Below are 15,094 nucleotides of genomic sequence, written 5' to 3'. Positions count from 1 at the left end.
CTAGAAACACTTAATTTGGCAATGAATGACACACACAGCTGCATTCTCCAGCTTCTTACAGATGGTGTTCTTGAGTGAGAGATTTCTAAAATCCCCACCTAGCACCACAGAAATAACTCAATAGCTAAACATCCATTTTGAAGACAACTGCTGATGGGTTCCTACTCTCACCACATTTACATGTGAAAGCACACTGTAAATCTGGCTTCTGCATCATGTAGTGAGTGCAGGCAACAGACTACACTGGTAAAACTCCTGCTAGTTAAATAAACAAAACAACTACATATGGAAAATGTGCTTAACAGTGAGATCACTGTAAACAGCCTTTATTGCAGCATACTTTGAAGTAACAGCTTAGCTGCCCCAGAGTTACACATATGCCTTGCTATTTCAAAATCAAAGTCGGTTAGCAGCTCCACATGGTTTCTTACACAGCATGTGATATAAACCTGTACAAGAGCTCTGCCTTCTTTTGCTTTTGGATAGAAAGGACATTGCTGAGCAAATTCCCATGGGCTCCCCACAGCAACTTGCCTTGGCAACGTACACTTTAATTAGCTGTTGTATCTTTCTAAAGACAGAAGAGTGATGTGAACAGTGATGTGTCTCACAGTATTAGAGTTCATAATCATCTGGATGGTAGAGCTCGCTCATGAGGCGGTAGATGTAGGAAGGTGCGTTACCCCCAATGTTGGAAATGAAGAGAGTAATGAGCTCCGGAGGGACGTAGTCAAACACCGGGCAGTGAACATTGATTTTTGCCAGGATCTCCCCTGTGAAGTGAATAACAGCAATATGAGTCAAACAACTCAAAGTACAGTTAGTCTTTTGCACACCTTCTGGAGTTCCTAAACAAAGTGGCTATGCACATGCCATCCTGAAGTCAGTACTTGAACATCCCAAATATTTTCCGACTTCTTCACTGATGTCATAGAATTACACATATACAGCAATCTTCAATGAATGGCAAAACTGTTTCTGGTCATTTTTGCTGGTAGAAACCCCAGATCCCCTCTGCTGTAGACTAACTGTCAAAATCCCCTACCAGTATATAATACAAGAATCCTGATACTGACAAAGTTATTATTCAAAGAAATGCTCAGAAGGCCAAAAATAAAATCTGCTGCCAAACCTGCTATCTTCATTTCAAAACCCTTTGTCACACAGAAATGGGGCTTTGAAAGAGACTTTGCTAACTGAAAATGTGCTTGGGCACTGCTGCCTTTCTAAAGATGGTGCATATGTGGGAAGCCCATGGCAGAGACACTGTTGATTCAATGGCTGTATCATGTAACAAAGTTTCAAGAAGTTACAGGAAAGAAGGGAAGGTGCCCTTGGTGCTGGGCATCTGCCCTGTCCCACAGGAAACTGCTACCCACCTGGCATCATTATCACCATCCTATAATAAAACAGTTTCAGAGCAGAAGCAAAACTGCAAAGAAAGTGTTCAAAAGAAATCCTTTTTCTCTACTATACATAATATACTGTTATAAAACTGGATGGTTCACAGCACTCTTTTCTATCAAAGACAGTAAAAAAGGATTTTCTGTCTTGAGTTATAACATAGTTTGATGTTTAATTTTTTGTATGAGTTACAAAAAAAAAAGTCTGAACCAGCTTAACCAGATGTATAAAGAATAACCAGTACCTTCTGTGAATGGCAGCACTTCCTGTGGTGACACAAACTTGTGGAATGAATCCTCTTCATTAGGGAACTAAACGAGAAAGAGGACAGGAAGATCAGGAAAAAAGCCCTACCTGATTATCCTTGTGAAAACAGATCTTGGCACTGGAAGGAACTAATGCACAGGAAGATGACTTGCCAGGTGATATTAACTGTTTACAATAATTACATAGTGCTTGTGTCTACAACCTCTCTAACATTTACAGGGGAAAGGTTTTTCCTCAAAGCTTTTAGAGCCTTCTATGACTTGGCTGCCCTTACCAAAGCCTAGTGAACTGGAGGAGTGACTTCCTCAGTCTGCAACCTCATATTGACAATATTGAAAAAGTACTGAGTGTAAGAAAGAGTTTCATTCTACATTCTCTGCCTTTCAACACTAATGGTATAAACTGAAATCTGTCATGGTTGAGGAAAAATAAGCGTGGCAATGCCAGTTTCATCAGTCTAGGCAGTGGTCTACATCCTGATATCCAATGTACTGCTTTGCACTTGTGGCAGAGATGCTTCAAGGAGAGTCTGAGGTGTGCCAGATTTGGGTAGGGATCTCCTATCTCAAGTAAGAGAGCTAGATGGGGAACATGGCTTATTTACTGACCTTGCCTTGGGACAGATGGTGCTCTCCACCCTAAGCTCCTACAAGTAAAAGCCCCTGCAGGTACAGTCCTGAAGAGCTGCTGTACTTACCTGTGGTGAAAGCTTGAACATGGGGGCACACACGATGAGTGGAGTGGAGTGGTGTTTAGCTGCCAGTGCCAGAGTATGAGTCCCACTCACAGCAATCAGGGCACCATTGGCCAGGATTGTCTTTGTACCAATGATGACCTTAAAAGGGCAAATCAGAATTGGACAGCATGTTCCACAGCAAACTGAGGAAGGAACACTTCCTGGCTCAGGCCCTGACAGATGAGCTGGAGGAGGATTGTGTCAGTACAGCTAGCCAGCAGCTGGAGTTATAGGGCAGCTGAATGCCTGATCTGTTTCATCTGGCACTGGCTCTGCACTGAGATGTTCCTCACCAACAAGAGCATGACTCTAGCACAGACGACTTCAGATGTATGTTCTACTGCAGAGAACACCAAGAAGAAACTGGGCTGTGGTCCCTTTTCTACAAACCTACAAAGTAAGCTTTGTACAAGTAACTTGACTACTCACTGCAAAAATTCCCTTGCATTATGCTTGAGGGAGTAATATAAAGCAGCTCAAAATATATAGAGAAGAATTGATGTGGCTTCATTTTAATTTGTTACAAGTACTTCCCCCCCCTCTTCCCCCCCACCATTTTGGGGTGCCAAGTTTTCATCTCTAAAAGTACAGAACCTGCCTGCTTAAAAATACAAAACTTAATGATTCCCTTCATCATTTTCTGTTTCGGGCAAAGGGGTGTTTCTTCCCTTTGGAAATGCTGCTTTTTGTTCCATCTCCTTTGAAAACTGAGGTTAATCCTTTGAGGCTCTCTTGAAAGTGAAGCCACTAAGCCAGAAAAACCTGTCACCATTCAGTCAGTCATCATACTGACTTGGAGCTCCTACGGACACTGAATCTCCACCCCAGCAGTGAACAGGGACTATTACAATTCTGAGTCTTCAGTGAAGAGACACATCCATCACTGCTGGGACTTGCAGCTGATTTGAGAGGCCTAAGCACCCAAACTGCCATGAAATCCCTCCTCCAGTGGAGCCCTGCTTACCTTGTTGACTCGAGACATGACAGCAAAAATAGCTGCATCACTCATGACAGTAGTTTCAATACCCTCTTTAGACAGTTGGACAGCCATTTCATGACCCTAAAAAGAGGGAGAATCCAATTGGTTCCCTGTGACATAGCTCCTACAGTGTAATTGTAAAGGTATCAGCACTCAATTCTTGTCTGAACTGCAAAAATACCAAGTGATGAAACCTGAACACAGCCCTTCAAGTCAAGATGCTGGGATAGGATAACGAGCTGTCTCCAGTCTCTCGACTGCAGAAATGCTCACCTTGATTCCAGACGCAAGACTTCAGTAAGAATGTGTGGGACAACAGGGTACAGCCAGCCTAGGCCTTACCTGGCAGAAGGGTGCACACTCCGCCACGATGACCTGGAACTTGCGCTTGCGAGCGGCTTCCTTCAGGAAGGCCTCGACAGTGCGTGAGTAGCCAATGGTCATGATCACCTCATTGGAGTGGATGTGCTCCAGTGCCTGCATAGCAATGTTATCAGTGGTGCCCTCTGGAACACAAGGGAGACGTGGGTGTAAAAGCAGCCAGCAAAAGCAATACTTGTGCTGCTAGGACTGTCCTCCAAGAAGACTGTTTTTCACTAAAGCAATGTTATTAGCACTGGTAGAGCAGGAGCAGCTTTTCTCCCCATTCTTTTTGCCAGTGGAGTGGAACCAAGAAGGTGGCTCTTGAATGGCCCATGCTCCCTACCTGTAACCTCACTATATATAAAAACAGCTGTACTGAAAACTTCATTGTGAGAGGAGCAGATTGTGTCAGCACTGCTCCCATGAAACCCAGAAAACTTCAATACTTTTGTAGTTCAATAGCGGGGCAACTTGGGCCTCAGAAAGTGGGTCGGATGCCTGATTTGTCACAAGAATTGCTGAGAAGGAAAACTGTATCACGGTTCTTTGTGACAAGGGTCAGGTTATAAGTATATAGGGATTTTACACTCTTCTTCACAGGACTCAAGATTTCCCAGAAGACCAAGAGCACAGCCTACAGCCCCCCATACTGCTCCTTCCACAATCTACCCATGTCTCCATAAGCCAAAGAGGACTTAAAATGAAGTCGTGGGAGCAGCAGGGCTTCAGTCCCTTGGTTCCTTCAGATTAAGCCTCCCTTAAGATCCTTATTATTTTATTTCACCTAGAGAAGGGGGAAGTATCAGTCCCATCCCGTAAGAATCTTCACTCAGGAGCAATTGAGACCCATCCATACCTAGCTCAATTAGCATCTCATTAATAGCTTCAATAACATTCGCTCTGAGGGAGGGGTAAGGGGTTCTGAAATCTTCGCTCAGTCCTCCAGAAGTCAGGAGTTTGTGCAGGGATTCTTGCTGGTCACTTTCCTCACTGCGCCCATGAAGCCTGTGGAGAGAAGGAGCCTCTTCAGCCTCAGGAAAGAGCACAGAGCTGCAGCCAGGCTGAGCACTGTCCCCTGGATATGAAGGGACAGGAAGGAAAGCCACCCACAGGAAGCACACCATGCCACACCAAAGAGTTTTCATAGCTGTCTTGGCAAAAAAACACCCAAATCTCTGCCAGAAAGTGCCTTCTTAAGACATGTGCAAACACTGCTGTCCATAGACAAGGAGCTGGCTCGAGGCTAGTGTTCCAGTGGGATGGACCCCCCCTAGGCATAGACAGAGAGAGCTACCCAAGGCCAGGGCACAGACTTCTCATGCACTCACAACACATACAACAAGTGGTTTCTAAAGAGGAAATGTCATCACCCACAGTAGAAACAACAGGGTTTCCTTTGGTGTTAAACTCCCTGAATCCCTCTCTAGAAGAAGTGGGAAAAGGGGGTGATGGAAAATAAAGGGCTTCTACAGAAGCAAATGAAAAGGGCAGTTCTGGGTTTTCAGAGAGATAGAGGGAGCAAGAGGGGCACTTTACCGGCCATATTCCTCACGAATGACCTTCAACACCCGTCGCACCATGTTGCCCACTGTTGTCTCCGACGGCTGGGCTGCTGTCATCCTCTGGCCCTCTGTCCGGATCAGATCCATGAGCTCCCCTAAAAGAGGGGAGGGCCTTGGTTATCGCTGCCCAGAGCAAGCCTGTATGAGCATCAAACCAGTGTACCCCCACAACATCCCAGGCCAGCAGCTGTTCCAGCACAAGGACCACAGCACCAAGAAACACCAGGAAACACCAGGAAGGGGCAAGCAGAGAGCCCTCACAAAGCAGCCGGTTCCACTGGTGGGTTTGGCAGTCGGAAACGCTTGGACACAACACAGACCTAAGAGAAGACCATCAGCAGCGTATTTGGCCTTTCCTTTGAGAGAGGAAACCACGTGCTGCTGGAAAGGTCCGTGCTCGGACTGACGCCGCTGAGGGGAGAGCACGGCTGGAGCAGGGCAGCTCCTCAGGTAACGCGGCCCGTGGGCACAGCAGGCTGGGAACGGCTCTGCCGCGGCAGGACAGGCGCTGCGAACCCGCCGGGCGCTGCTAGCGAGGAGCCAGGGCCGCCGCCTCGGGCCTACCCCGGCTTTGCGGATCCCTCCGCACCCGACAGTCGCGACCGGGGCGCAACTGCCCTCCCGCGGCTCGCCCCGCCGCCGGGCCCCGCCGCCGCCTCGCTCCCGGCGCTGGGGGAGCCGCACCCGCCCGGGGAAAGCCCTGCGTCCACCCGCCACCGCCCGGCCCTCACCGGCCCGGCTCCATCGCCCGTGCCCGACGATCTTCCGCAGCAGCGAAAGCGTCTGCCGCGCCGTGTCCTCGGAGCGCGGCCGCTCCCCGCCACGCCGCAGCCGCGCCGAAAAAGCCTCGATCTGCTCAGAGAGCTCCGAGCCGCTCTCGTCGGCGCCCGGCATGGCGGCAGCACTTCCGCTTCCGGCCCCCCCTTCGTCCCATTGGCGGAGACTGCCGAGCTGTGCTCGTCCCCCGGCGGCGGCTCAGCCAATGAGAGGCGCGTTCGGCGGGTGGGCGGTGCCGGTGTGGGGCCGGGTCCGGGCGGTGCCCGGAGCGGCGGGAGAGCGCGGACGGGTTTACTTTGGAGCCGGCCGCGCTGGCCTGGGAAGAGCCAAATCAAACGGGCTGGGAAAGGCGCAGTTCCTGGCAGTCCAATTGTTCTTGCTGGCAGAGCCAGAACCAGCCCTGGATAAGGCAGGAATGTAGCTCCTTTGTGTCTAGTTCCTGGAGCAACGTGTCCAGGGAACAGTATTCCACAGAGCCGTGGAATAATTCTTATTGCCGTACTGCTTTATTCTATCGCTCTGGTCTGTGTCCTGTTATTTGAGATTAGGAAATAAAAGCAAACGGATTTATGCTGGAAGCTTTCAGCGATTGCTTCATGCCGCTGCCTGTAGTTCGTCTGGTTAACTTAGGACTCACCCTACAGCCAGCTCCTGCCCAGGGACTGCTGGATCCCAACAAAATACCAAAATACCAGCTGGTGTGCTGGCTCTGAGCACTTAATGCAGGTGATTTGTCACCCAAAGCCTGCAGGGGAACTGAGAGTCCTTCCATGCCTTTCTTTTCTTCCTGCTTCTTCTCGTGCCCCTGTGTGCCTGGAAGCCAGAGAGCCCAGCAGCCAGGGAAGGACGCTCCCATGTATTCCTCCAATGCCTGGCAAAAGGCCACGTATCTGAGTTTGACTGGATGTGCTTGGCGGGTGCTGCAGCCCTAGACAGAAGTCAGAGTTTCACTCCATGATGAGCTTGTCCCATCCTCTGCCCCTGGAGAAAGTCAGTAGAGGGTGACAGGGTTTGCCCAGCTATTGGCTTCACTGTGCTGGGCCCCACTGTCCCAACTGAACATGTCCTGGTTCCCCACTGCCTTGTCTCCTCCTTCTCCCCAGATTTAGGTGTATGTTTTCTTCCACAGTGTGTAAATCGGAGGCTCCCTGGAGCAAGGTCTGCCTCATTCCCCCTTTGCCCCTCTGCACAACCACTTACAGGCAGGGCTGGCGAGGCTGCCTGCTGCTGGTCCTGCAGGGCTGTGTGCCAGCTGCCTTGAAGTGCAGGGACAGCTCCCACACGAGCACCCAGGGACTGGAACCTGTGGATTGGCCAGAAAAATAAAAATCACTGCCTTGGAGTTTTCCTTTGTTTGTTTACTTATCTTGCTAGTAAACAGAGCAGGTCTTGGAGATTAGTCAGGATGGAGAAGAGGAAGGGAAACCGGGCTCTGAGGTTATGACCTCCTTGTGGATGCTGGGCTGTTTACATTCTCTGATTTGGTCCCAGTAACTATTGCAGGACAGTTTTTTCCCAGTGCTTTGCCAGGCTGCAGAGCTTTTCCCGTTTGTGCTGTTTCTGTTCTTTTCCCTGTAGCACTTTCTGCCGGGCACTGTTGCCAGCGCCAGTTTAGGCAGCTGGCAGTCTGGTGTCCCTTGAGGGACAGAGTCCTGTGCTTGGTCTGCTGCCCTGTGTTTCATGAATGAAAGCCTCTGAATGGGGATTTTGGGAGCCGTTTTCTCTGCATAGCTGAGCTGAGCCAAAGCCTGAGGCTCTCTGGAGAGCTGCAGGCAAACCCCAGGCTGCTCACAGGGAGCATGGCTAGGAGACATCCAACTGTCAGTAGCCAGCTGCTGCTGTCAGGACCCCATGAGTTAGACAAGGGCTGCCCAGCAGGACTGAAAGGAAGGCATTGAGGAGGAGGACGGGCAGCAAAGGCAGCACAGGGAGTGTAGGGCAAGTGGGGAAGGAAAGATGCATGTTGGTGCCCTGGTGTAGTCTGCTGAAATCCCACTGCCTTACAGACTGTGGCACTGTGCAGAATCAATGGGGGGTGGGGAGGTGCAGCCCTGTGCAGGTGGAAGGAGTCTCACTTGCTGCTCCACAGCTGCTGGGTGTTATGGAGCAGGGCCCCCCTCTGTTGCCACATCCACAGGGAACTGTCTCCTGCACAGCCCACATCCCTTCCCTTCCCTTCCCTTCCCTTCCCTTCCCTTCCCTTCCCTTCCCTTCCCTTCCCTTCCCTTCCCTTCCCTTCCCTTCCCTTCCCTTCCCTTCCCTTCCTTCCCTTCCCTTCCCTTCCCTTCCCTTCCCTTCCCTTCCCTTCCCTTCCCTTCCCTTCCCTTCCCTTCCCTTCCCTTCCCTTCCCTTCCCCAGGCAGGGTTGGTGGCTGCAGCTTCCCAGCTGGTGCACAAGCAAGTGAGGAGGCTGACGCAGTGCAGACAGTGCTGGTCATGTGCACAAAAGAGCTGAGCAGGGAATGAGCTGGCCACCCGAGCATGGCAGCATGTTTTATGGGCCTACAGAAGAGCTGAAAACTGTCTCACCTCCTTGGAGAGCTGCCAGCCTAGCCAGGATGGCATCCTGCTCTGTACCATCAGGGCTGACTGCTGGAGATACTGCTTCCCTCCGGGTCAGGGAATTCTGCATCTCTGGGGGCTGAGTGTCATCCCCCAAGTGCTCATGTGAGGGAGGACAAGGCAGGACAGAGGCTGGGTAGAGCCTAGGAGCTCTGGAACATCATGTGCTGGGAGGCTGTTTGGATTAGAAACTCTCAGTGGATAAGTGGGCTGGATAAAATGCCAGGGAGGGGAATCAGTTTGCTGAACTCCAGTAATTGGACTCATCTGCAAGAGTTGGGTAAGCAAAGTGAGCTGCTCACGCTCAGCACAGGCAAAGAAAAGGAGCCAGCAGAGGAGAGCCAGCTGAGCCATGGCCCATCAGGAGCTGCAGGACAGGCTGTCAGCTCAGCATGGACTGTGAAGGCTGGGTGGGTGACATGGGCAGAAGCAGCATTACTGCTGCATGCCTAAGCCACTTGCTGAGCACAAGTGACTGAACTAAGGAGGTCACAGTGCATGGGTGTGGGGAGAACACAAAGCATCATCTATGGGGAAGGATGAACTAAGGTATCTTTGGTGTGATATGATTGCTCTTTAGAAAACCTGTGCTCAAAGTCCTGAGACAAAAACAAATCAAGACCAAAGCTTTTGTAGTCACAGATGGAGAGGCAGGAATGAATCTGCTGAAGGGAGCCCAAACCAGTGCTTTCTGTGTGCTATAGGGGAGAAAGTAGGTCAATTAGTAAGTGAAGGGGATGGAAATGGTGGGCTGATCTGCGTGCGGAATGCGTGTTTAAAACTCACGCTTCCAGGGAAAGAAGACAAAAAGCTCAAACAAACAGCTGCTGATCAAATGCAGGTACGTGAGTAGCTGGAAAGCAGAGCTCTGTGGCTGTTCAGGCGCACGCAGGCGTTGTCTGAGTCATCGGCAGTTTTGGCATGCTTGAAATTCACATCTGACCGCTGCAGGTACCAGGGCACGTGTTCTGCTGGTCCTCACTGATCACTCTGGTAACAGCTGTCTCTAAACTGGTCATCCTCAGGAAAGCCTGGCTGCCATAACTGCCTGGGTGGCCAAGGGAAAACAGGCAGGGATTGCTAAGGGGAATGACAGGATGGATTCAGTACCTCAGGTTAGCAAAGGATTTGGTGCAGCTCCTGGCTTGGCTGCCTGCATGTACGTGCGCTTGTCTCTGCCTGGAAAATGGCTGCTGTCTCATCCTCACGTCAGCACAGTGCACACAGGCAGGCCAAGCCTATAGCCAGACCCTTGTGGTACCAATGGAGTCCACAATCCCTACGGAAAATGAGTAGGTGGTTCTGAATCCGGCCCAGGCACCGTCTCTCCTGCCAGCAAGTTTGTAATTTGCGTCCCCCTCCTTTTAGGAGCCTTAAAAATAGAGACCAAGGCTGGGAAGCATGAAGGTTTTTCTAGGGCTTGTTGTGGAAGCAGTGCGGGCTGGGCTGCCTCTTGCTCTTCCCAGCCCCTGGGAGAGGCATGGGAAGCTGGTGTCTAGATGCCTGCCCTGGATGTGGAGCCTCACTCGTCGGCTCATTCATCTATGGCAGTAGCCCAGGTCTCCCCTCGTGATACAGGCAGCTGGAGGCAGCTGGTTCAAAGGCCAGGCTGGTCAGGAAGAGGTGAGGGAAGTGTGGGAAGTCACTGCGTGTCATGTAGGAAAACAAGCTCTAGCAAGGGATGAGGGAGCATGTTGCAGAGCTGGGTGGGAGCTGTTGTCCTCAGCATTGCTATTAGTGTCGTGGACCTTCACACCCTGAAAAGGCTTTGGCTTTTTTCGCTGTCACCAAAGGCATAAGTGCTCAGAAAACTCAGTGGCACCATTGCAGGTGTTGGCTGTGGCCCTGCCACCACTTCAAGGGTGCATGGCACGCTGCCTGGGCCAGCGCCACGGAGGAGGTGCTGCTGAGGGCTCATCCCTCCAGGCTGGCTTCAGAGAAGCCCCTGAGCAAACCTGGTGTGGCTGCAGGAAGCCAGGCCCTTGGAGTGAGACAAAGTGCAGCCCAGACGCTTTGTGGTCACCAAGGGGTCCGTGACACCAGCAGTCTGGGCTGCTTCCTGGTCACCAGCCAGCTCCCCGCAGTTCCTCTGCTCACGCACTCCCGGCGCTGCAGCTGGCCCCGGGCTCCCTTTGCTCATTGTCTGCTGCGGGTGATGGCAGCTATTCAGCGGCTGCCAGGTTTCGGGGAAAGGGAGAGATGAGCCACTCCTCCACCCACATTCTAGGAAAGCCTCTGGGATGAAGCCCTGCCGATACACACGTTCACTTTCCTCAGCAGGGAGGGTGTGCTGTGGAGCTTATATTCCCCCTCCGCCCGCATCCCACATCCCCCTCTTATCAGCAGGAGTGATGCTGAGGAGCAGAGCTTGGAAGCAGCCCTGGCTGCTGCCCTGTCCCACACAATAGCGGAGTCTGCTACTCCCCGTCTCCTTGCCTGTTTGCCTTCCAGAGCCAGGCAGAGTCTCGCCATCACTATTATTTTGCTTTGTGTCAATATTATGACAACTAAAGGCAGGAGAACTGCATCCACATGATAAGCGGCCAGAAGCTCTGGGCTGGGTGTGGATCGGGTTCCAGTTTGGCAGGGGAGAAAAGCGCCTGGCAGCCCCTGCCCACCGACCGGCTGGGCTGGGAAAGCTGGAGGGCAGGGGCAGCAGCAGCAGAGCAGCAGCCGGTTTGTGCCCGTGTGCCTCTCTTCTCTGTTCAGTGCTCACTGCCCTTTCCCCAGGGTACATGAAATGTGATAAATGTGCAGAATATGCTTGGTTCTCTGGTGGAAAAGTAACCTCTGTCTCTTTCCTGAGGAGAGGGCTGCTCTGCTCCTGCTGGGAGAATCTCACCCCTCCCACGGCTGCCATACCCTGTGCCTCCAGCCGGTGCGGGCCCAGGGCGTTGTGTCTCTGCCGGTGGCAGAAGGTCATGCACACTGCTGCACCAGTCCGTCCTGCTCTCAGCCTTGTTTTTCCCAAGCGCAGCACTCTACAGCTGCTGGAGAGAAATTCCTGCAGGCTTTCTGGGACTTGAAACTGCAGCTCCCACCCAGGGCTTCAGGAGAGGAACTTGGACAGAGCAGGGTGAGCTGTGCTGTGATTACTGTCTCTGCTCCCTGCCCTGGTCTCTCAGGCACTTGGTGTGCATGGGGCTGCTGTTTTGGCACAGTAACTGCGCTCGCTGTTGGGGCTGCTGACAGAACGCTTACCTGTAGGCATCCACGTATGCCTGGGGCTGTGGTGTGGCTCTCCAGTGCCTCACCCTGCTCCAGGGCCGTGCTTTTCTGCAAACACCCGTGGCCTGGCCAGTCCCCGCAGCGTGGGGCTGCCCAGCCACTGGCCACTGAGCGCTAAGCTGAGTGGCACTAGGTCTGCCAATGTTGATCTGTTCCTGGAATGCTGGCTGGATGAGGGCTGTGCTTCCCAGGGCTTGGGTCTGGCAGTCTCAGGGACATCCTTCTGGGTAGCATCATCCCTGCCCCCACAAGGGATTAGTGTCTGAAAGCAGTACCCAGGCTTGCCAAGTGTTCTCCTTGCCTGGGTTCTCTGCCTGGAGTGCTCTCAGGCAGTCCTGGTGCTCATCCCATGCCCCTCCAAAACTCATGTCTGACCTAGGCCAGCCTGCAATGCCCGTGACCCGTGGGGAACAGACTCTGATGTCCCCAGGCATGGAGCTGGACTGTCAGGTGCCTGCAGGTTTGTCTGTGGGTCCCCAGGGAGGCCGAGCTCCCCTCCCCAGGAACCAAAACAAACAGCAGAGTTCCTGCCACGTGTGGCCGGGGCTGACTAAGGCCGGACGCTTCCGCCTGCCGAGGGCCGCGGTGGCCGGGGCTGTGAGCCACCACCACTGGGGTGCACAGCCCGACCCATTTCCCCCTATTGTCAGCCTCCCCCTCAGCAAACACATCCCCCTGCGCACCTGGGCTGGGAGAGGCGCTGACGCCACCGCAGCGAGCCGCCAGGGACAGGGGATGTGCTGCCGAGGGCATCTCAGAGCTGGAGCTGCTGCAGCACAGCTCCGAGGAGTCCTTCAAAGCCCAGGTGCCCAGGCTGGTTGTTTGCAAGCTGTTTCCTTGAGGAGCAGGCCTGATTGTCCAAGGGTCATTGGTGCAGCTCTGCTTGCCTGCAAGGGCATTGGAGATCCCTGCATTTCTCAGAAGTCAGCAGCAGTCTCCTGAGAGAGAGGCCTGAGTTACCTGTGCCAAGAGGCTGGAGCTGGGGGTACCCCAGCCAGCCCACTCCCATCCTCATTCTCACTGTGGAGATACAAACTGCAGATGATTGACCTGGTTTATCTCAGTGCTAGCAGGACTGGCTCAGGACTGGCTCTCTGGCAGAGGAGCTGAGGAGACTCTCTAAGAAGAGATCACAGAAGCAGAGAAAGCAATCAAATGAAACAGCGAGGGTGAGACCTTGGGGCTCTGGGATGATGGGCAGGTGTGAGGAGCCCAGTGCCCTACGTCCTCATGCTGCTTTGACCTCAGGAGTCCCGTCACAATGCAAGATATAGGGAGCTGCTGGTGGGGTTCTTGCCTACTGGGGTCAAACACAAGAGGGTTACTGTGCTGAGCACTGGATCATGGACGGACTGGTCCTTCCCTTGGTAGAAGCCTATAGCTTTGATGAGACAGAGTTCTGTGTCCTAAATAGCAGCAGAACAAAAATAATGCCCTGAGGATTTCAGAGGTGTTCTCCGAGGGCTTCAGGGGTGACACAGGAGGTCCTGGCTGCAGACAGTTTAAGAATGATGTAGGGACAAGTTTTTATTGGCTTCTTTCCATGTGAGATGCCCAAGGTGGGGTTTTTCAGGGTATAAGTAGCCCGTGAGAGAACTCTGATGCTGAAATGGGGCTGTTTTATGGAAAAGATTACTCAAGAGGGACCTTGCCTGCAATGAGCAGGGTGGGGTTTTGCACGGAAGAGCAGCTGCTTGCTCTGGGCTCCTTCAGTGCTCATGGGCAGCCAGGGCCCCTGCTCTTGCCTCTCACCCTGAAGGTGTAGGAGGCAGGGAGGTGACCCTGTTCCCTGGCAGGGCTGTGCCATGCCATGCATGCAGCTGGGTGCCAGAGCTGGACTTCCCCACCTGACAGCCAGGGCTCACCCACAGCCAGGACACACCATGATTCCCCACCCACCTCCTTCCTCAGCTCTGTGAGCAGAGCAGGGAGCTGGCACGGGCAGGCAGTGGCATATTTGAGGTGATGCTCTCAGTCAGCAGCCACTCCGTGGGGCTCACTGCAGGGGAGGCATTTGCTCTTTAAGGAAATGTCTCTATTTGCCTTACATCCCTGGCTGGTTCCTTGAGCTTCCTCTGTCCCTTGCTCCCAAAGTGCGTAACTCTGCTCCCCAGAGCCGAGTGGGAGGCGGCGCGAGGGATGTGCTGGTGCATTTATAGCATCGACCTCCAGCCCTATCCTGCAGCTGGGGAAGGGCACACTCGGCCCCCTGGGGAGGAGCATGGCAGAGGGGAAAGCAAGCATCTGTGACCCCAGCCAGCTTGATGTTTCTCCCATATGCAAGAGGATGTTGCTGATCACAGGTTACCGGTGTCCAAATATTATTCCTCTTCTCCTGTCTCTGCTCCACACTGCCTAGAAAGTGGATGCTCATCCCAGGAATGTAAACTCTGCCCAAGGCCTCTGAGGAAATAGCTTCAGACCAGGAACAGGACTTCACTCAGCAATTAAGGGCTGGTCTCCCTAGCCACACAGCTCCTGGGGGAGAGCCCTTTGCTCCAGTGCCAGAGGCTGGCCTTGTGTCTGAGAGGTGGCCCCAAGGGACCTTCCTGCAAGGACAGGCATGAGGCCCTGTGTGGTCACGGTCTTTGCAATAACAGGATTCTGTCTGTCCAGTGAGTTGGCAGCAGCTGCTGCTCAGGGCGGCCTCTGCTTTCGGGTGGGAGGAAATGCTCTCTTCACCCCATCTCACAACCATCCCTGGGGAAGTGGGAAGGGGGTCCCCTTGGCCCAGGAGGGTCTGTAGGGTGGCAGAGGGAGACCACAGGCTTGCTCCAGTCATCACATTAAGGGTGTTACCTTCTCTTTCCTGCCCAGCCAGGAGAAGGAGCATGAACAGGCACTGAACCCGGCAGCTGCTGAGCTGGTGCTGTGCCGCTGAGTGATGAACTGCAGCACACCCTCCCCGCAGTGGGGCTGGGATTTCTGTGTGCTTATCTCTGCACCATCTCCATGCTAATTTACCAGGCCTTGCTCCAGCAGCTTTGTCACACACTCAGTGCTACCAATGCCTAGAAGCTCCTGACTGAGCCCAGCTCTTGCTGGTGCCTGAGTCATTGACACTTGCATGGCAGCTGGCATGTCCTGCATCCCCTGGGGAGAGATCCTACAGGGCTGGGAGCACATCACTGGCATCCTCATGCTGCAGGGACAGACCTCACATGGTGTTGGGCAGGGAAGCCCTGAAGCAGCTTCCCCACTCTCCCAGGAGGACGTG

At 53.1% G+C, this 15,094-nt stretch overlaps 1 protein-coding gene across 1 annotated transcript; it reads right to left on the bottom strand.

Moving 5' to 3' along the window:
* Positions 1 to 293: 293 nt before the first annotated feature.
* Positions 294 to 6,248, bottom strand: EIF2B2 (eukaryotic translation initiation factor 2B subunit beta). Its single transcript, XM_050975596.1, has 8 exons — positions 6,043 to 6,248; positions 5,286 to 5,406; positions 4,606 to 4,754; positions 3,729 to 3,892; positions 3,372 to 3,467; positions 2,369 to 2,506; positions 1,649 to 1,715; positions 294 to 773 (listed from the first exon to the last, which is right to left on the bottom strand). Exons 1-8 carry the CDS (start codon positions 6,203 to 6,205, stop codon positions 616 to 618), a joined length of 1,056 nt encoding a protein of 351 aa, XP_050831553.1. The 5' UTR covers positions 6,206 to 6,248; the 3' UTR covers positions 294 to 615.
* Between the last annotated feature and the right edge of the window lie 8,846 nt (positions 6,249 to 15,094).

Source organism: Serinus canaria, chromosome 5 (genome assembly GCF_022539315.1).
Source record: "Serinus canaria isolate serCan28SL12 chromosome 5, serCan2020, whole genome shotgun sequence".
Lineage (NCBI taxonomy): Eukaryota > Metazoa > Chordata > Aves > Passeriformes > Fringillidae > Serinus > Serinus canaria.
This window is presented reverse-complemented; position numbering and strand designations above follow the sequence as displayed.

Excerpts from the sequence above, each read along its gene's own strand:
- EIF2B2 (XM_050975596.1), bottom strand. The coding sequence starts at position 6,205 with ATGCCGGGCGCCGACGAGAGCGGCTCGGAGCTCTCTGAGCAGATCGAG. Across the intron at positions 5,407-6,042 it reads CGGGCGATGGAGCCGGGCCG|GGGAGCTCATGGATCTGATC; the intron begins GTGAGGGCCGGG and ends CCCCTCTTTTAG. Across the intron at positions 3,468-3,728 it reads AGTGTGCACCCTTCTGCCAG|GGTCATGAAATGGCTGTCCA; the intron begins GTAAGGCCTAGG and ends CCCTCTTTTTAG.